Consider the following 22,505-nt stretch of genomic DNA (forward strand, 5'->3'; position numbering starts at 1 on the left):
CTGTGCCCAAAGGACCTGGTTTTCTGTGCTTGCTGATGGGTAAAGTCTACCCAGGTCAGAATTAAAAGACCATTTGTAAAGGTGTCTGACATGAGGGGCCACTGGGAGCCCCAGTCTTAAAACCGGAACACCTCTCAAAACTATCTCAAAGAGGCAAGGATTGCAGCTCCATTTTGGTGTTTATAGGAAATCAATAACTTGGTTTAAATGTTCTTCTCTTTGCTTACCTGTATCTTAAAAGATTTTGGCATTCCCCTCTTCCCACTTATATAGTTAGAAAGACATTCAAACATAAATACAAACACAAGCACACACATACACACACACTTCGAAAAATCTTCCTATAGGAATCTTTCCATCTCTAAAATGCTATTTATGTAAACTACAGATGTGAAATTATAGTGCAATTGTTCAATTATATGTTCCATTTAGCTCTTACTGTATCTACAGATTTTAATATCTTAAAAATAATTCTGATGGAATCTTCTAGACCACTTTTTCCTGAGTGTCTCTTGCTGAATAAAACTGTTCCAGAATGTTCACAGGTATCTGTCTATCAACTTAATTTGAGACACAATGCCCACAACTGCTCCCCTTCCCCAACTCCCAGTCCTTTCTCACACTTAAGTGAGTCCAAAAGGTATCTGAAGTTTGGGAAATTGTGTTGGGAAAACAGTGTGGCTATTGTGACTGGGCTATGAGTTCCTGGATAACGGAAGAGAGCCGGGTCACTCTGCTTCAGAACATTCCCAGCTAATACTCACAATCAGAATCCATTATGTAAATGTAGGTGATTTATAAAAAATGAATAAAATACATTTTTTTAATAAAAGAACGTGAGGCTGGTGAGATGGTTCTGCGGGTAACAGCGCTGGCCACAATGCTAATGGCCTGAGCTCTGTGCACACGTGTTAGCTGGACAGAATCAACTCCCACAAGCTGTCCTTTGACCTTCACACGTGTGCTACGACATGCTTGTATACAGGCACACGTATACAATAAATAATAAATGGTAAAGAAACCAGATGCCACGTCTGTGCCAATCCAAGCAGGGCACTGTCCTGTGGCACAGATCGGCAGGACCTACATGTACCACCACAGATGTACAAAAAGTGACAGAAGTATTCATATTTATACTACAGCCCAATACCTGCTTTCCTAAGGCATCTGTTCATTTTTAAACTGATTGCATATTTGTCTTTCTATCGCACTTTAATCTCCAGGTAACGAACTCACTCCCCAGTGTCTTGCTAAGAGTGAAGGATACTCCGTATCCTACAGACAGCAGCCTCCCCCGAGCGCTCCATCAAGACCTGCCCATCACAGTGACAGTGTCGTTCCCTTCCCCAATGTTCTAATCTCTACCGTGTGTGCCTGTGCTAAGAGAACACGGGTGTCAAAGTGAAGCCACAACTCTCAGCTATTCCCGGAGGACTCACGGGAACACCAAACCTTAAAATGCGTGTGTGAAGGGCATGGAATGGGTGACCCTGTGACCATGGCCAGGGGCTGATGGCCCCAGGCTGGCTGATCAGATTCCCCATCATGCCATTGTTTCTAAGGACCAGGCTCCATGACGGCCAACTTTTCCCGATCAGATCCTGTGTGCTCATACTGCATATGGTATCTCATCTAAAGCAGGCATCCCGTGGATCCATCCCACAAAGCTCCGGTAGCCTTCTGCAAAGCGGAGGTGTTAGCCTCTCCATTTGGGATTCCAGAAACTGACGGGTGAGCTTGTCAACTTCATGTGATGAACAACAGAAACGCCACCCAGGTGCGCCCCAAAAGGAACTGTCTTTGCCACTATTCTTACCATGAGTCTACACTCAAAGCTAAGAGGCCAAACTATGACTCATTTTTCTATCGCTGTATATTCTTCTACCAGATACTTACTCGTGTTCAGAAACTGTGCTGACCTGAACTTCCTGCTTTCTTAATCTGTTGTCCCATTTCCCTAGATCTGGGGCACCTGACACAGCTAGATTTGGGACAACCATGACCCGTTTTTGAGCTTCAGTCAACTGGACACATAACTCGAACTTCTCCCCACAGCACGTTAGCTCCAGCCCTATCCTCTACGACACTTCTTGCAGTACTTCTCAGTGAATTATGGCAAATGATTACTCTGCAAATCAAAGTCAGCAAGGTACATCAAGCCCAAATGATGTGTATGCATACCCCCAGATGCCTCTGAAGGAGTCTCTGTCCGATTCTGGCATAGATAGATACTTTCTGACATGACAGTTGAGGAACGCCGTGCGGTACACATGGGGACAATACCTGAAATCTCAATGTCCTGCTAACATAACGTACAGCAAGGGGTGGTGACTAGATCTACCTTCTAGCTCTTCGAGAATTCTGACTGGGGGGTCGTTCTCATTTTGTAAGCAATTGAAATATTAGAATCTAGGAATAGCATCAAGTCACATTCATCCTAAAGGCCAATTTGATTCTGGAATCTCTTTCCAAGCTCCATTTCTACCAGTTGCCTCTAGCAGGCCTCTCAAAACGACAGGTTTGCAACTTTTGCAACTATACCTCCTCTCAAAATCACGAATAGCACTTTCACTTGGCCTGTTGGTTTGAACAATAATTTTTCTGAGCCCAAAACAACAGTTTAAGACCCTGTATTAATTATGAAACAATGGTTTGCTATCAACTCTAAGGGCTTCAGTTCTTCAGTTCTGAGACTGGAGAGTTCGATAAAATACAGTTATTTCTTTTCCAGATAATGCAGAGGCGTGGCAAGTCTACCGACATCCCTCTTTGGGTAGAGAGAGCCACAAGGCCAGGCCCAGGGAGGCCCAGGGCTCTGAGGCTGACAGAGCAGGGGAGCTGCACCGTGCAGGAGAGAGCCACCCCACCACCTGGGTGTGAATTTGTCAGATTAGGTAACAAACAGGTCACCCCTCTTTCATAAGCCCTATTTCAAAATTCTTAACTCACCCAAATCCAGGAACCCAGGCCAGTCACTAAGAGAAGCTGCAAATTAACTTATACTATTAATAACGTTTTCTAAAATGCCAAACTGACATCTTACTTTTGGTAAAGATATGAGAGAGGTAAACAGCAGAGGTTGGAAATTTCTGTTTCTTCTTCATCTTCTTTGAAAATAAAAGTACTGCGACCCTTACTTTCGATTGTTTTATGGCTCAATTGATAAGGTGTGTTCTTTTTTTTTTGTTCAAGAAAATTTAAAAGCAACTAATTTAAATATGCAAAATTATCTTGAGTTGTTCATACGTGAACTTAAAAGCCGTGCAACACAGGAAAATTAAGTAATTATGCCTCCAAGTTATTTACTGCAATTAAGCTCATTTATCATATGCAAATTAGTGCAAACTGGTCTCATTAGTTACTAAATTACTCAATATGAGCTGAACAATGTAGCACTCCAGTTTGTAATGAAAAATCCCTGTAGAGGCAAGCAGTATCAATTAAGCTAATTTGCATATGCAAATATATTCACTAACTTTCTCTTTTTCTATATTTAGTTTTCCATTTTCTTACCATTCCAGATCACGCCAAGACTATGGGGTCATTCACCTCTCTCAACTCAACTCTATCGCAACTAAAGGAATCAACCCAGAATGTCTCTTCTGAGAAGTCATTTCGTTTTAGCACTTATGTCCGACAAGACACCACTGCACAAGGAACAATCAGGACTGAGAAGGCAGTTTCCTAACAGAGCTTTGTTTCAGGCTTAGAGGTTCCAGTAAAACAGAGACGGCATTCTGCCTCGTCAATAAGACCGTCACTCTCATCAGGTTCCCTTGGAACATCACTACCAAAGGAAGTAAGAACGCTGAGTAAGCCAGGTGGCATCGGAATACAATCTTAATTTGTGTATTTGTCTCAGCTGTTGATACATTATGGGTTTAATCACTTTCTTTTTGCTTAGATATTTGATCAGGTTCTTCATCCTGACTCACTTTGGGTTTGTTTGAAGTGTATGGGCATGCCCCTTGCTTGTGGAGGCCAGTGGGCCACATTGGGTATCATCTTCCTCAATCCATCTCTTCCTTATTGTTTGAGGCAAAGTCTCTCCTTGAATCTGGTGCTGGCCATTATACCAGGCCGGTTAGGCAGCCAAGCCCCTACGATTACAGTTAGGCATCACCACACCCAGTTATTCATGAGCTCTGGGGATAACACTCAGGACCACCTGCTTGTGTGGCGACACTTACTGACTCGGCCATTTAGCAACCTCTTGCTCAGATTTTTGAGTTGTATTAGTAGACTTTTTAATTTTCTTTGCTGAAATGAATGAGACTGAAAGAGAGTTCAACCACAGCAACGTGGTCATCCTCTGTCCATCCCAATATTGCTGCAAGTGTCTATCTATGTTTCCATGATATTTATTTCTACCAGAATCCCTAGCTTTTCCACTAAGACTACCTAATCTCTGAGAGTAAAATAATACTGTGACTAAAAGTACTTAGATTATAACAGAGATATATTTGTATGTATATGTGTATATATAATATTCTTTTCCTTATTACATATACCACTTTAAAAAAATTCAAGCAGAAAACCTTATGTTCTCATTTGTCTAGCAATTCTTTAAGATGGACCAACTAATCATGATTCTGTACATTCTATCATCGAAAGTCCAGAGCATGACAAATAACAGGAATATAAATCCTGAATTTGTTTATTCTAGACCTGTTCCTTGCCAAACTCTGCCAAACGCACAGGTCTTTCACTTACTTGAAGCAGGAGTAGCCTACTTTTCCAGGTGCTGGGTTTGATTTGATTGTCTTAATATTTTTAGGTGAGTATAACACTATTAAAATGAAACATAAAAAGCAATATCACTACTTTATGTAACAATTATATGAACATTATTTACAGAGTGGAAAAAGCAAGCCCTCCGCTAAGGGTATCCAGATAATTAAAACATTCCATTCATAATTCTGGCACCTGAGGGAAAGCTATTCCAGTGGTTAATTTTATGACTTGCAAATATGATATTTGGTATCTTGTGTTGTGCTAATCTTGACAAAGTGAAATATAAATATTCAGCCTGGTCTCTACACTGGGAGAGTAAAAAAAAAATAGCACTTGTAATTTAAAAAGTTCTAATTCATTATCATTGTGAGGGTGTGTGAGTCTGTGTGTGTGTGCACATGCGCACGAACGTAAGAGTAAGAAAATATGCACAAAGAGAATTTGAAAAGCAGAAGCCGAATTCCTGGTTGGTCACATGCATGTGTTTAGTAATGAGCTCCCAAAGCTCTGGGATTCTCTCCTGCCCTCTCATAAAATGTGCAGTCTTTATTTTCCCCTTGCTTTCCCATTCCTCACCAACCTCACAAAAGCCAAAGACACTGCACATCTTCACTGGGGCCCATAGGCCAATGTCATAGACTCACACTTGCAGGACTGACACCCATGAGCCTGCAACTGCCCTGTGGATGACGCTTCATAGGTTCCCTGGGTCTACTTCAGTGGCGGCACTCAGTGGTAAGGCTGCTCTGTGCAGCGGCCTGAGAGGGACAACGCCACCTAACACTTGACTTAAGTCTTTCCTGCATGTGCCAGTACTGAAACATTAGACAGAACAATCTGACACACTGAGAGAGTGGAGACAGAGACAGACAGACAGACAGACAGAGCGAGCAAGCGAGACAGAGACAGAGAGAGAAAGAGAGACAGAGCAAACGAGCAAGACAGTTTTACAAGGACAAAATCATCACAAAGTTTAGAATATTTCCCATTACAGAACGCACTGATCTGATCAAATTTTAAGAAAGTTCACAAAGTATTTTTCCTGAAAGAACATGCAGTGGGATATGTTAATATTATATAATATGATATATTATTATATTATACAAGAACAACTGTTATAGCCAGGCACTTTAATCCAGCACTTGGGAGGCAGAGGCAGGCAGGTCTCTATGAGTTCAGGTCTAGTCTGGTCTACAAGAGCTAGTTCCAGGACAAGCTCCAAGGCTACAGAGAAACCTTGTCTTGAAAAACAAAACAAAAAGCCCCCCAAAGGAAATAGTGTTATCAATAATTAATATTATTAACTATATTAATATTAAATATTAATATATTGATATATATTCAAAACACTTATTTCCTTGACAGCATAGACATATCCAGAAATGAAGATGCCTTTCTTCATCTCTAAACCCCAAGAGGTACTTGGTCTGTATTTCAGTGAGACAGCAATGGGCACAGGTACCACAGAGGCTTGGCACATGGTGAAGTCACAGGCATTTTCTGTACCCCACACTGGTATTTTGAAATGAACTCTCCTTTACGTCATCACCCCCAGAGTTTGATCAGTTTCCTATAATGTTCACTTTAGCTATAAATACCTTGATTCTCCCCTTTTATTACCATTGTGTTTCAGACTGCCTTTATTGATTTTTGGGTACTAGCTTAACATCGTGGCAGCACCCTGGATCCAGATTCAACTCTGGTTCCTAAGCAGATATGGGCTTGAGTGATTTAACTTTTCTATGCCTTAGCTTCCTCACTCTAAAAATTCTCATAATCATGACTGTCATATGAGTCATATTATATACATATACACAATATATACTATATGCATATATATGTACATATATAATGAGCATTTGATGACATAAGGAGGGGAGTTAGCATAATAGATGGAACTTAGCAAAATTTCAAAACATCTATGCTATTACCCACCTGAACTACACTTTTATAATGGAAACACACACACACACACAGGAGTACACATTTGTCCCCACAACAGTTGGTATTTGCACTAGAAATTTTTAGTTACAGTCAAAATATCCAATGCCAGAAAACAGAATAAATAAAAGATGAAATATTCATCTGATGTTTGGATGATATATGGATAATAAAGAAAGTGATTCAGTACAAGTAGATGGTATGAATATGGGATATTTGTTGCACAAAAAGGACAGCAACAGACTTAGTTTCCAATACTTAAAAAGTGCTTGATCCTTGAACCTTAACATATAAACACATCTTCATCACATACAAAACTATTTTGCCTTGACACCACTTTCTTGGCCGTCTTTCTATTCTACCACAACCATCTAGATTCTCATCCTTCCTCCTGGACCTGGTTAGACTTTTCATCTGAGCCTCATCCTTCTATGCAATAGTTTCCATGGATAAAACCACTGAGTGTTTATCTTACCTCCCATAGGCTGGTCCTCATCTACCTTGGGGCTATTAGAATTCCTTTCTTTAGCAAAATCAAATCCTGTTTCTCTCCTTCTTTGTCATCTTTCCCAGTAGCTGACTGACCACATGTACCAGGGATGCTTTGCCTTACTCTCTTCTTCCTCTGACCACTTCTATAGGTCTTCAACCCACTCCTTGATTGTATACCAGCCATCAGTACTCTAGTAACTTGGAATTCCCAGTCCCCTTTTCAACCCTAGCCTCCATAGTGCTTTAAACGAAGATTATGCTTATACATTCAACTCCTTACCTGGTATCAACTCTGATTTGTGAGAGAATATATCTTTCAAAATCTTTAAAAAGGGGGATCATTGGATAAGGTTACCTTCACCCACAGGGTCTGTGTATTATTAACCCTGTTCTGATCATCTGTCCTTCATGCCCATGTACAAATGACTGCCCAGTTCTATGTTGTCCTGTCCATCCATGGGGCTGTTCCTCAGAGACATCTTCATTTTCCATCTTGGGCTGTTTTAATATCAGCTTCTCAAACCTGCCAGATGCTATGTTTTGATTAATCCAAACCTGTCCTTGTTCCTTCTTGCATGGAAACCTTCTCTACAGCATCACCACTACTTGGGGAATGGGACTTGCACCTCCTAAGTCAGCTCAGTGGGCCTGTAACATGTCCTTTGTATGATTTCTCCACCTTCACCACCCATGCCCTTCCGGCTCATGTGAACTGACCATCATATCAAACACCACGAAAGTCCTTCAAATGAAACCGAAGATTATTTGCCTGCATGTCTTTGCCTCTCATGTTGCCTTTGATTGGAATATTATTCTGTTGTCTCTACCTAATAAACTACTCATTTATCAACAACTTTGAGATCCCATCTTTGATGTCTTATGGACAAATTACAACCAGGTTAGTTCAGATTCTCACTATCCTCAACCATTATAATGTTTTTCATTTTATGAAGCCTCATTTATTTATTTTCTTCCTTTAAATGAATGTTAGCTGATGCAAACAGCAGCCCCATCTGTTTCTAGTCAATGTTTGAAACTCTGGTGAGATGGTAAATTACTATAAACCATAAAGTCAGAGATCAGACCTATAATCTGAAGGATGGAGCGTCTGTCAACTATTTGCAAGGGATGGAAGGGCCAGAAAGAAAAGAGGAACTTCTCTCCAGACTCCACCAATTCATGGGTCTATCAGAGATCTTTTCAAAACAAAATGAATGAAGTCATCATCTTAAAGCTTTTGCAACACTGATTCTTTGTTGACTGTGATACTGACAGCAGGCTGTGGATGAAAGGATTTCCCTGCTAGCTGGGCAGATAATGAGAGAGAGCTTGGCAAGGGCTCTTCTTGCTACGACTACCCCTATATCTAGTAGTATAAGATTCTACACAGAGAATTATGGTGATCTTACGCTCCAATATCACTGGGCTAAAATCAGATCACATAGGTTCTAATTTCTACCAGCAATTTCAAGATCTTATAATTCACCTATGCTTGAGTATCTCGCTTTCTTGAAAGCATATTAACCAAGCCACCTATACATTCCCTTAAAGCCAACAGCTCCAAATAATTCATATATGGTCAGGTGTATCTGAGACCTTTATGGTAAAAGAGTGGCCTTTTTTCTTTAATCTGCACTCATTCCCCCCCTCCCCCCCCAGCCCCTACTATACTCTGAGGACAGTATCAGGATAGTATTGCTTTAATGAGTTCTTCCAATATACAGAAAGGGCAGTACTGTTCCCTCTAAGATATGTCTTCTCCAAACAATTTCTCTGGGTTCTTCACTGTTCTTCATGTAACATGATTCTTCCCGAGTGATACTCAGCTATACAGGCTTCCCTTACAGTGTGGTGTCTAAGGACAATATAAACCAATCAAAAATACTGAGAACTGAACAGTCTCCCTGTAAAAGCCCTATTCTCTAAATAAAGCATGGTGTTGAGCAGATATCTGGGGTACTCACCCTATATGATGTGTTTACACCAAATCACAATCTGAACTCTTATATTTTCTATATAAATATACATATTTATATAGAATATATAGAGAGTTTTAAATTCTCACAACTTCTAAATTGCACCCCTGCAGAGGACTTTGAGCTCGGAAAGCAATAGTCTTGGCTTACTGTCTGAACTACTCTCCCACTGACTAAGTGTGGGACCGAACACAGCAGAATCTAATTAGCCACAGTCCTGTGAATACAGTAATGTATTTGTTCCATTCTGTATAGAATGTGTAACAGAGATCCCGATCCTGAACAAAGTGTGTGTGGGAAAGAAACGATAAAAACGAGGTCTAAGGAGAAATGGGATCTTTTTTGTATCGTTAAAATGAACCTGGAGTCACTGTACAGATAAACTCTAAATACTGTGCATGCAGCATCCTTCGTGGTGGATCAAGAAACACCCTTCTGGGATAAACAACAGTCATTAATAAAAATCAGAAACAGCATAAGCAAAATTAAGGGACGATGCTGCAGGGCCTTACATTTTCAGTTGTGAGCTATGATTTTTCACACAACAAAATTCTTGCAGGAGGCCTATGAGAAGAACACATTTCTTGACTTGACTCAGTAGACTTGTCAGACCTAAGTGGAGACCAAGAGTACTTCCTTGAACACATGTGGCCAGGATGCCCAAGCTACCCATGAAGGGTCTGGAGAATTAACTGTGATGGCCCCCGATTTTTCTCAAGAAGAGACTCGGAGCGGATTCCTAATATATAAAATTTAGGGGATGACTTTCTAGATCCAATGCTACTTGGGGCTATCTTCTGGCTATTCCTTTGCTTGGCTCTGAAAGGGTAAGTATCTAGAAAGCATAGCAACATCGTCTAAAGATTAGCCCGGACAGTGGAGACCAGAGATTATTGGAAGATTGATAAATCAAATGCTGAGCCAGGGCTGCATCTTCTCTGCGTTAAAGAACCACAGCCGCATCCTCGCACCTCTCCCACTGTTTGTCATGAAATGCGCCGGCAAAACCAATTATTACCAGAGCCCTTTACTTAAACAGAGGCTGAAAAATTCACACGAAAGCAGCTTTCTAATTTGAAGAGGCAAACATTAGGACTGAAAGCAGTTCACAAATACAAACTCAAGCGATGAACTGAAGTTTGGCGACACACACACACACACACACACACACGGAAATGCCACAGTACTTTTAAGGCACAACTCTGCTCTTTGCAAAGCGATATGTAGCTCAGAGGACACAGCACACACATGAGCACTCACAAACACAGCACACACGTGATCACTCTGGGAACAGCCCGCTACTACACACTGTGCATCAACTAAGTGCAATCACCTAAATGATTACACCACAGATAATACTTGCCCTCCCTTTCTCATTAATTCTCTCTCAAGGAATGGCTTTCTAAAAAAAGAAAAAAGAAAAAGAACAAATTCATAAGAATTTGTGCGTTCCAAAATAAAAATAACAACAATCAAATACATATCAGAAATTAAAGACATGTGTTAGAAGATAACAAATACGAGATTCTCTTGGTAAGATTCTCTCTCTTTTGAGAGGTACCTGCAAAATGTGGCTTCCCAGGTGTGCTTCAAATACTTCGATGGCCAGTGCGCTGGGACTTCGCCTTCGCTGGGCACCTATAACTTGAAAGAAAAGAAAAAGAGAGAGAGAGAAGAAGAAAAATAATTGAGTTGGAGCTCTGATTTCAAACTTTAAGCTTAATCTCCCTCCATTTGCCTTACCATCCTGTTAAACACTAATAATTTCTGGAGGAAACACTAGTCACTGTCAGTTTGGGTTCTGGGTTGTTTGAACCTAAGTATAAGTTTGGGCTGGATATAAGTATCTTCAAACTTCTAACAAACAAAAACCCATAATATCCCAGACTTAAAATTTTACCTTTTAGATATTTTATCTTATACTGAGACAAAAATACACACATTTTCATATTTCTTCAGAACCAATGGATACAGTTTTGCTATACATTATGACATTGCTGTTTTTAAATACTGAGATAGCAATAGCCTTACCGTCCACCCCACACCAGAGCAAGATAAACTCTTAAATCCCAAACAGGATGCATCTAGTATTTTCTAATGTTTAAGTTATCACAATTGAGAAGGAATCAGGTAAGGGGCACATACACTGGTGTGATGTGTCAAGAAGGGTGACTCTCATATCTCTGAGGACTCTTGTGACTATTCTACAAGCCAGCACGGTTCAGATGGACCCTGGTCAGCATGCATCTCCAACAGCAGCTGTCTCTGGTTTGGAGATGCCAAATATCACTGTTCTCCTTCCCAAGAGTCAGCTTGCTGGCACCTGCCACTCAAGGAGACCTCATAACGAAAGTGCACTTCAGACACAGCCTGGATAGAACCCGGAATTGTGGGTCCATTCTTTCCAGGATCTTAATTGTGTAATGCCGGCTTGCTGCGCTATGAGTGTTTGTTTTTCTTCCAGGTTCCCAAGGATCATAAACACGTGTTTGCTTTGCAGAGACTTAAGAAAGGATGTGTTCAGAGATTTTCTACATTTCAGACAAGAATAGGTTCTCCGTGTCCGCCTGCTTCTTCACTCCCAGGTACTAGATGAAAACGAAGTCAAAAGCCCTTGCTTTCTAACAGCTAACCCTCTCTCAGCTGGTGGACCACAGAGTTCTATAAAATGGTGCTGGAGGAACGCCACTTCATTTTGGTGACTACACCAATCACTTCTACCAAAAGCTGAGTAGGGCAGCAACACCAATGCCCGTGACTGTTGTGCCGTGTAGACCCAGGAAGCCTACTCTAATTACCGAGAGGAACTATCCAAAAGGCATGTTGAAAATAACATGAAAGCCACGCGCCACTACGGCCGCAAGAGAAAAAAAGGAAAGAGGTATTTTCTCAATGGGGAAATTTATAAAATATAAATTGAAGAGTGATGATTATTAAAGAATATTCCAGCTGGAAACCCCAGAGCCAGCTCCCTGTTTCCTTCAGAGGTAAAACATATAACTAATCATTTTCAAATGGGAAGAACCTCATTTCTCGGCTGAGATAAATCTTTATCATAGGTGCAGACATAGGATTTTACTTTTTTCATATTTAAATACGTTTAAGTAGCACTGCTGTGTATGTGTGTGCATGTGCTTCTGATTAATTTTCTATTCTAACACGCACATTACTCCCTTCAAAACTCCTTTGGCATTTTTGATAATGCAGCTGTCTTGCTGAATACTGTTTTCAGTTGCTAGAGTGTTAATTGCACATTATGGTAGCTTGGTGTGAATGATCCCACATGAATAAAATCTGCAGCCTCTTTTTTTTTTTTTAAGATTATGGGGATGGGTGGTTTTTAGGAGGGAGAAGAGGAGAGCTGAAAAACTTCTAAAATGTCCACTCCCTTTTTGAGGCAGTAATTATGATTTGGAGTTTATTAATAGTTCAGAATTTGGGGGAGATTTTTTTATTACAAGGCTCAAAATAAATAACTGCATGCCACTTAAAGAAGGAATAATGCTGGGCTTTAGAGCACATAAACTATTCTAGGAATAACTCAATAAGGTGAGACTAAAAGCGCTCCAGCCAGTGCCTTCAGAGAGCCCTCCGGCTTCCCAGGGAATGTAAGGAAGCCTTTATTTACTAGAAGGCCCACATGGCAAGCACTAGCAACAACAGATGGCAGCTCAAATGCTTCTAGAAGCCCAGAAACAGTTGTCTTGAATAACACACAGGGAGTATTGCAAGCCTGGATTCCACTGGCCTTTCTTTTCCCGCGCCTCCTTCACCAGGACTCAGGTCACTCTACAAATGGAGATCCTTCATCAGGTCTCGCATCCCTGACTCTGACCCAGGCAGCTGTTCTTTGTTCTCCAAATCCTCCGGAAGCCCCGGCGTGCATCCTGCACGCACTAGCGTAATATCCCAGTATCCTGTAAGTGGTTCCATGCTATTCTACTCAATGGCGTTTTTATGACACTGGAACTTCTCTTGATTTATCTGTTTTGCACTTATGCAGGTGATGTGGGGCTGTAATGACAGCTCCTAATTTTACAACCCACATAAATATGTTAAACAGGAGCCCATTACGTCCCTGGTAGGAGCCCTGCTTTAACTCTGGCACTATGGGTAACTGGAGAGATGTTAAATATGGGCTTCTGCACATCCCCTTTGGTCCTCGGCATTCTGAGAAAAGGTAGGCTTCTATCACTGGGACAATGGACACAGTTATTTTTTTTTCTGCATTAATGTCACTGAGTTTGCAGAGTATCATCGATGCCAAGAGGAACTAAAAGGCATGACCTCAATGCTTTATGAACATACAAAAGAAGAGTAACTTCTCTTCTAAAAGGTTACACTTTCCAAGCTCATTTGGTAGCTCCCACACAATGGTGTCAAGGTAGATACTAGGGTTTTTTTTTTTTCCCATCCCACCTGCTGATATACTTCATTTATCGGTTTATTTAGTTAAGTGACTACTTTCGAAATTGAAAGAGTACTAAATTAATAAAGCCACCCATAAGCAGGACATTACTAAATAAATGGAGTCTACTTTCCATTGCCTGTGGAGATTGCCACTGTCTCACAAGAGAGAGATGGATGGTTTGAATGCCACACACAAACTACTCAAAGAAAGCAAGCACAGTATATAATTCAACTTTAAACTCTAGCCACCATCTGCTAAGTGCCCACTGGATGCTGAAAATCTCTAACTAGGAAATGGGGACTAGTATTGGGGCTCAGTAAACAAATACGAGAAAATCTGTTGACAAAGACAAGTCCCAGCACAAAATTATCCTTCCAAAGCGCCCTCTCTCACATTTTATACAGGCTAAAAAGGCAGCACCCAGAGTGTTAGGGCTTTTTAAAGGCAGGCAAGTACAGGGGAAAACATTCTTTTCCAGAGAAATCAGCCTAGGAAATCCTGGTCTTAGGTTTCAGAAATCCACAAGTATAAGAAGCTGTGAGGATGGGGCACTCGGCCTAGCTCTCATCAGAAGGAAGAGGGCATCCACGGAAACCAATTTCAAACACAGACTTAAGAAAATTAGCTTTGCCCCTCAAGAATGTCAGCCAAAATATTGTACTCTGGACCTTGTTATAAACATACATGGTGGTCTCTAAGAATTGATTCTGTGTAGCAACAGCAGCAACAACAATAACAAAAAATCCTTTCAAAAATATATCCCACCTGCCCAGTCATGTTCTGAACTGGTGCTCCATGCCCCCAGGGAGAAAGTGAGGAAGGCTGGGGATTAACACTCAGTAGGAGTTTGACCTATTCAGCCAAAAGGTCAACTTGCCATGGAAGGATCCATTAGAAGTGGAAACAGGACAGCTCAGTAGACACACATAATGAAAGGCGAGAAGTCATGGGCTCTGGTTGCCTTGAGGCCTGTTTTGCCCTTTTCCTTCCTAGCCCTCTGCATGCAGGGCCCTTACTAGCACAGTTCATAATGCACAGGGCAACCCCAGGCAGAGAGCTGCAGAGAGCCTGCTGCCAAACAAAGGGTTCAGTCAAGAAAGGTCTTCCACCGTGAAGAATGTCACACAGGGGAAAGTAGGCCCTGGTTGACAAGAAGCTCGTTGGAAGTTGATCTCAGCCCATCTCCTAAGTCAGTGATCCAGTGCCCAAGGTCAATGCTGCCCTTACGTTCAACTGCTAACATCTTAAAAATGGACCCCTCCACCTGGAGAAAAGGCAAGCTTTGTGCCTGGCCACCATGCACGCAGCCATCTGAATCCTTCATGCATGGAGTAATCTCTGTTTTCCACACTGAGACTGGGGAAAGGGTGGCTCAAAGAACAAGCTTAAAGGCATCTCCAGACCTCATTCCCTGAACACTTGGACTCAGCAAAGTCAGAGTTTGGGAGAGGATGGAGGAAAGAATGCTTACCGAGTCTTTCCAGGGCTACTAAGGACAGAAAAAGAATTTCCCTTGAAGAATCTCAATTAATGTTCCCAGGCAGCTGCAACCCACGATGGACTTAGGCTAGAATCTTCCCGGTAAGCGCACCTTGGGGTGCATACACACATCATTAGAAATGGGCTAGTCCAGGTGCGAGAATTAGCCTGTAAGGGCTAGAGTTCAGGGGCCAAGCAGTTCTTAAATGAACACAGTTTGTGTGTTGTTATTTCGGGCGTGAGCTAGCCAAGCGGCCGGGGTGTTGGGGACGCAGCCCCGCCGCTCCTATTTCAACGGATGGGGCCAAGCATGCATGGTTTCTTTCCCCCCCAGTTCAGCACCCCATTTGTAAGCACTAAGACTTTCAGTCCAATATGTGTGATATATGTGATATCACACACATACACACACACATATACATATATATATAATCATCCGTGATTATATATACATATATACATCCGAGGTACTCAACCCATCCTTAAATTTCCTAATCCGAATCCCAGAACCTATCACACGTTATCAAGTGCTATCAATCCAGGAAAAAGAGGCAGTTAATTCAAGGAAATAACTGAAACTTTAAGCAGTCTTGTGCTAATTGGAAAGTCCTCTGATGCAACACATTTAAATTTCTCCCCCATGTGAAGTAGAGATTGAATGTGTTGGGAGAACATATGGGTCATGGGGACGGCTCCAGGCCTTCATGCCCTCCTGGCAGAATGTACTCGGCTTTCAGGTACGATCATCAGGCTGTAGTTTAGAGAGGCCTCTCATCTTGGGTAACTCCTCAGGAAAGCCTGCAGCGAGGTCACATGACAGATACCTACAGTGGTCAGGCCTCTGGGGCTCACTGTCAGACACAGTGGCAGCAGCTCTCCAGGCCAGGCTGGGGCCGCATCACCTTGTAGCTCCGTGTCGTTTTCAGCAAGCTCCATCACCAAGGGACTGTCCCGCCATCAGACACCTGCAGTGTTGGCCCTCTACTACAGACACCCCAGCCTTCTTAGGACTCAGCGCTGCAGCTCAACAGTCAGGGCCACACCTCCTCCAGAAGGACCACTGTGTGCTCAGGGCTGGGGGACAACCCTAACTCCCCTATTTTACCTTCTACTTCAGCCCCACACTGCTGCTGCCACTGGAGTCTCCGGAGCACACATTCCCACCGTGGCATTTCAGTTCAGTGCTGGATGAGGCCACTGAGTCACTTCCCAGACTGCCTGGGAAGTCTGAGTAGCACAGGGTTGACTCCGGTACCTTATATGGGACGGCTGACTCTTTTCTAGAGGCTGCCTGCCTGCTCTGCCTGCAGAGGGGGCTCACTGGGAGGGCTCATATTAACCCGGAGACAGCTTTGAACAAAAGAAAGGTTTGGGCTCTGGAGTAAATCAAATTCAGTGTTAAACTCTGTGTATCCCAAATTAGCTGGGCCTTACCAAGAAATTGGGCCCCATGGACCTCCATTTCTTCTTCTGTTGAATAACAGTCAATGCATCTCATAGCAACTGGGAGGTGTTACGATGTGCCCCACCCAAGTTTAATCTTCCTGGAATTTATTTGTATAGTGTCTGTCCCTTCACCAGCTCTTACCGTCGTCACAAGCCAGAGGATTTGGGCTGTATTATTAAAACTCCAGCAGACAGCATGAGGCCCAGAGCACAGAAGGAGCAAAATAAATAGTGAATAAATGAACACTCCCCAGCAGGATTCCCACCCCACGGAGGCGCTCAGCACACAATGCTCACTTCTCCCTACTTAAAGCAGAGGCCAGAGCTGAAGGCACTCTCCTACTCACTATCTTTATCCTTAATTCAACGGGAAGAGTAGGAGGTTTTCTGTGTGTGTTGTCACCAGCTCCCACCTCTCCCAAAGCATGATGTCATAGCTACAGTGTCGCCACACACCCTGTGGGAGCCAACTGCAATCAGGGCCTCAAACCAGCACAAACATTTCCCACACACTTGGGCACAGAGCCAGCAGCCATTCTCCAAGTGTCAGCAACTGCCCACTGAGTTTTCCTTGGAAGGATTCACTCATGCCTGGTTCCAGCAGTAATTGGCATGTGTTTTATGATGCTGAATGCCTCCGACATAATTTGATGAGGTGAACGCATGTATAGGGCCACCACTGCTAGACATGCCTGACAGTCCTTCCGTCCCGCCACCTCCCCTCGGATTCCACATAAACAAAGACTGCAGGGTGATAGTTGGAAACCAGGTAAGAGTTTGATGAACAGAAGACCCACGGATTTCCAGAAGCTCCAAATAAGTTGAGCAAAGTTTAAAAGGCAAGGAGAGAGTTGGACACCATTTGGAGCACGTGGCTCTGTCAACAGGCACAAGACAGCCAGGCTTGGAACCAGGGCAGCATGGGCGGATACATTTGGGTATTCATCACTCCCAGGAAATAGATTAAGAAAATTTCATCTGTCGCTTAGATTCAAGGCTGACCTCGGGTCTTTAGGTTTCTAATGTTTCTTTCTCTGAATAAGAAAGAGGTTTGAGCAAACCCCTTTGCACACACAAAATTAAAACATAAAGCTTCTGTACATTTGGTCGTAGAAACTTCCAGAGAAAGCCAGCGCATAGAACTCTTGCTTCTGACAAGAACCAAGTATTCACATCCTCCCTGCACCACCAGCAGGGCTGAATAACTGATTCCCTGGATGAATGAGCAAGGAACCAAATGAATGAATGCAAGGAGGCTCAGAGGCAGCATCGGCAGCGAAGGCAGACACTTGTATTCTGCACGGAGACTGGGGGACTGAGCGACGCAGCCAGTTAGGGGGTTTATTCACAAAAATTGCCTTGTGGAATTATACGCAGCTCCGCCCCTTCTAAATGCAGACAGAGGGAGGAAAGGAAAAAGAGATAATGAAGGTTTGCAAATGAAGTGGGGACAACTGTGCAATCAATCAGCGTTTTCTGAAAAAGAATCTGCACCACTTGCCAAAATTCCCAACTGAGCAACTGAACTAGAATTCTGATGAGAATGGACTTTGCCACTAGCCAGTCATTTTTATTCATCCTCCAGCTGTCTTGCTTCCCGCTCCAGAAGTCAAAGGTCTCCTCGGTGTGGTGGGATCGAACATGGGAATTTACGTCACCATGCTGATTCTTCTCACATACCTTTATTGAGGATTTGCTCCGCGCCGGGCATGTCGTCAGTTGGTAAGAAGATAAGCCCGTCGTTCATGGAAGCGCGTAATGAAGGCCTACTAGGTGCCAGGCAGTGGAGCACCAAAGATTGAATGAATGGCTCTGGACTCTTGGGTGGAAGCCAGACCACAAAAGCAATCATAATACATGAACACTTGCATAAGAGTCAGGCACGAAGAGGTGGGGAGGCCAGAGAAGACCCCTACGGGAATATAATATTCAAGTAGCAACATGGTACTAGTGTCCAGCTCAAAGGAGAGCAAATCTTAAAGGTCCCAGCATTTGAGTAGCTTGTTCCAAAATATGACAAGGAGACAGCCTCCTCAATGAATATAAAGCCTAGGTGGGAATGAGGACTTGGTAGAGTCCAGGAGAAGGAACATCCACCTTCAGTGAAATTAAAGACAAAAACAGAGAAGAAATAGTTGGGTTACAAATGGTCACAAGTATTTCCAGGCCCACAAGCCACGTTTTTCTCGGGAGAGGCAGGCAGGGCGAGGGTTGTATACAAAGAAAGGAACAAAGTGACTACCATGTGGGAGATCCAAACACAGGGAAAAAATCGTCAGGGGGCATCTGTCTGCCCCTGCAGTCACAGATCGCCTCACAAATATTGCAAAGGACATCACAGCCTTTCCCACAGTCATGGGGATACCCCCAGAAATTCTGAGCAGGACTGGGCGGTGGGGGGCCTGGACTATGTTATATCAGCAGGGGAGTGAGGAGAGAGGACAGGAGGAGAATGTGTAGAAGAAGGCTGAAAACAATGCTATTGCAAAGTCGAGCGAGGCAGGATGTGGAGAGGTTGCCCTGAGAAGTTAGCAAGACTGTAGAAGAAAGCTTACGTTCTGAGGTTTTTAACAGGCAGGGTGAAGATTGTTTTGGGACAAATAGATTAAAGAATGAGTTCTAGGGGCCTGAAGTAGCAAACATCATCCCCTAAGACAGGTAACAATAAAGTACCTGCCGCATAAGAGCCAGGATGGGGTGGGGCTCATGTCCCTAACACCCGCATAAAAAGCCAGGCAGAGCAGCACACATCTTTAGTCTTACCACTGAAGAGGTAAGCAGGTCCTTGGAAGTCTTTCGGAGCCTGTCTGTCCAAATCAGCGAGGTCAGGTTTGGTGAGTGACATTTTCTCAAAAAGTAAGGTAAGGAGTAACAGCAGGAGGTGTCAACTCTGGCCTCCACACACACGCATGTGCACACATGTTCACACATGCCCCATCAAGCCTGTACATACTGTAAATAACGAAGAAATAATAAAGAAATTAAACTGACTAGACTATTACCATCCTGAGAGAAAAAGAAAAAAAAAATAGCCAAAGTCATAAGATAGAGAAGCAAAACCATCTACAGAAACGGCAACACTCCTTGGGGTTTATGGAAATTGACAAACAGGCAACACACTTCTAGATTTAATTTCAAACACACACACACACACACACACACACACACACACACACACTGGAATCTACAAAAGCAACGTTCCCTAGTGTAGTGACCTAGTCATTCCAAAAGAGAGCCCAGTCTCAGAAGTTCTTCCACTTGAAGGCTAAACAACACAAGGATCTAGAATCCACACCCACAAGTAGGCAATGGCATAGGAAGCTCCTGGCTACATCTAAACTCAGGCAGCATGGTTCCTTAGGAAGGCTGCCTGTTCTTGCCTTCCCCCAGGTATGATAGTGTGGTTTGAATCAGAATGGTCCCTGCGGGCTCAAATGTCTGAACACTTGGTGTAGCACAAATCCAAACAGGTTTTAATAATAAAAACCTGGGGTCAGATATTAAGATGTGAGAGCTGAAAGATCAGAGAGGCAGAGCAGCCAGCCACTAGTTCTTACCGCTACGAAATGCCCAGACTGAATGGGATAGTCTGAATCTACAAGCCCTCAGACTGAATCCTCAGATTGAATTCTCTGAGCTCCTGTCTCTTTCTGCCTTATATGTCTCTCTCTGCCCAGTCATGTCCCTTCCTGTCTCCACCTTCCTTGTCCTGGGATTAAAGGCATGTGACTGCTAAGTAATGGGATTAAAGGTGTAAACCATCATAGCTTGACTCAGACAAATGCAGGAAGAGATTATTAGAATACCGCCCGGTCTGAACTAAAAGAATATTAGTAACCAAGTAAACTACAGCGCATTCTGTCTGCTGGGAAAAGCAACCGAAAGGGTAGAGAATCAACTCATATTCTTCTTGCGCTATTTAATGACTTTGGATTAAAGCAATAAAGAAAAAAATCTTGGACTGTCCTGTGTGGGACAGAAGGCATTGTTTCCTGAGAGTCCATTCTTGGTTCCAAATGCCTCACCTCTGCTGACGTAGAGAAAGACAGCTCTTCTTCAGTTTCCCAAACTACTGTGTCAAGAACCCTCATCATCAGGAAGCAATGCTGGCTTCTTCCTTTAGTCTCCTCCAGTTCTCTCCACGCAGCCTGCTCTGGGGCTTTCTGAATCCAGTGAACTCTCAGTGACCACTGTCCTCACGCTAACTTTGTTTTTTTTTTTCTTCGCTTACAGCCTCTCCAGACGTCCACCCACAGTTGGGAAGAAATTAGCTGTGTGACACCTTACGTTTGTTCAACTGTGTACTGACTTCATTTTCTAGGACAGGCTCCCATAGTGCCAACCAAGGTTTAGCTCGGACCCCCCGCAATATCCTCTAGAGGACCTTGAAGTTTTCATTAATCCATACTTACAGTCTGCTAGGAGTACCGAAAGAGCTGAGGCAGCTGTAATTCAGAAAAAGCCCGGTTCAAGTCATGAACCTTAGCTTCATTTCTCCTAACAGCTCTACTGTCTGAGTCAGTGAGCCCGGATAAGGCTCTCGATATCCCAGTCTTGGCTTCTCCACTCTGTATACTGAGACACTAATACCCTGTCAAAACAGTTATTGCAAGGTCACAAGCCAGGGTTGGTGACGGTTCTCCAGCACACACCTAACAAAGAGACGGCAGCTCTATCTGGCTGTTCAATCTCCCTACAGCAAATAATATTGCGTGCAGATAAAGGCTTTTGATACGAAGAATTAAAGAAAGCTACCTGTGTGCTTATGCATAAACAGCACCTTCCTGGTATTCACTATGTTCTGTGTGACACCAAACCAATTAGGAAAAAAAATCTTACAGAGATATGGGAACCAGAAATATAAACTTTAATATTTTCCATTTTAGCATTTTGTTAAATAATGAGATGAGCCATAGTGTGCAAAGTGCCTACTTGACCTGACTCTGTGCTTAGGACGTGCTCACTAATTCAACTCCTTTTGCCTACAAAGGTGTATGTCCACTTATCACTTAAAAACGGCCCATATATATTTCTGAAAAAAAAAAAAACCCTGTAGATTTTACAGCATCAATCACACGTCCTAGCCTTTGTCACAAATAGGAACAGCAAAATGGTTATTAGAGATAGAGTATCCCTGACATTCTGCTACAGATCTTTAGCAAAATAACCTTTCTCAAAAGTAAAGGTGAAGCTGGGATCTGTGATTGTTTGGGGGGTGTATACACATGTATATACACAGATGGTCATGTGTTACATTTATACACATACTTAAAATTTCCCACTTACAATGTCATTCCCAAAAGTTAAAGATGGTGGGTACTGGGTGTCTTAACTCAATCACCTCACTTAGTGTGTAAGCGTGTGTTTTTGAGTGTGTGTGTGTGTGTTAGTGTGTAAACACTCCTACTGCGCAAACATGGCCACAGCCCAAAGGCTGGCTTCTAGTTCCTGTCCCCAAAAATACACAGTAGAACAAACCAAGTAGACCAAGCATCCCGTCCCCTGTAGGTGGACCATAACTGGTCATCTCTCGTTAGTCACCTGGTCCGTCTGCAGAGTAGGTGAGTCATTGCTTGCCTGTGCCTATTTGACCACTGACTAGCAAATCTTTCTAAAGGGATGACTAGGCTAGGGCAAAAGCAGTAGAAAACTCCACTGACACATGTAAGAGCTAAAAAATAAAAAAAAAAATTAAGTGATTGTGAATTAGATTTTTATTATTATATTTTATGTAAACGGGTATTTTTTTTTAAGCTCCATTTTTAACCAAGTCTCCTTATATGTCAGTCAACCAGAGCTCGGCAAGCTCGCATGGAGTCTATTAAAGAGGGAATAAGGTTCATGAATTTCAAGCGTGGAGGGCTCTAATTACCTCATGCTCAAACTTTAACTACAAAACTCAGATAAATTGCGGCACTAAACCCACCGAGGATCCTCCACCTGATTGGCACCGGGGCTTCAGAACCCATCTGAAGCTCAGCGAAGCTGATCCCGAGAGCGTTAGCAAATCAGTCCTGAGGGACCAC

General features: G+C 42.9%; 1 protein-coding gene across 4 annotated transcripts in view; it reads right to left on the reverse strand.

Annotated features, from left to right (window-relative positions):
• Positions 1-22,505, reverse strand: part of Npas3 (neuronal PAS domain protein 3) — a 795,952-nt gene that overhangs the window by 403,124 nt on the left and 370,323 nt on the right. For 2 of the 4 annotated variants that reach the window (XM_050138903.1, XM_050138901.1), the window contains exon 3: positions 10,705-10,781. In XM_050138903.1, the coding sequence (XP_049994860.1) occupies positions 10,705-10,781 (77 nt within the window). Of the gene's footprint in view, positions 1-10,704; positions 10,788-22,505 lie in introns of all 4 variants that reach the window. The other 2 variants (XM_050138902.1, XM_050138898.1) reach the window with 1 other exon arrangement.

The sequence above is a fragment of the Alexandromys fortis genome, unplaced genomic scaffold, assembly GCF_014885135.2.
Source record: "Alexandromys fortis isolate MF-2015 unplaced genomic scaffold, M_Fortis_MF-2015_v1.1 scaffold_35, whole genome shotgun sequence".
In the NCBI taxonomy this organism is placed as follows: Eukaryota; Metazoa; Chordata; class Mammalia; order Rodentia; family Cricetidae; genus Alexandromys; species Alexandromys fortis.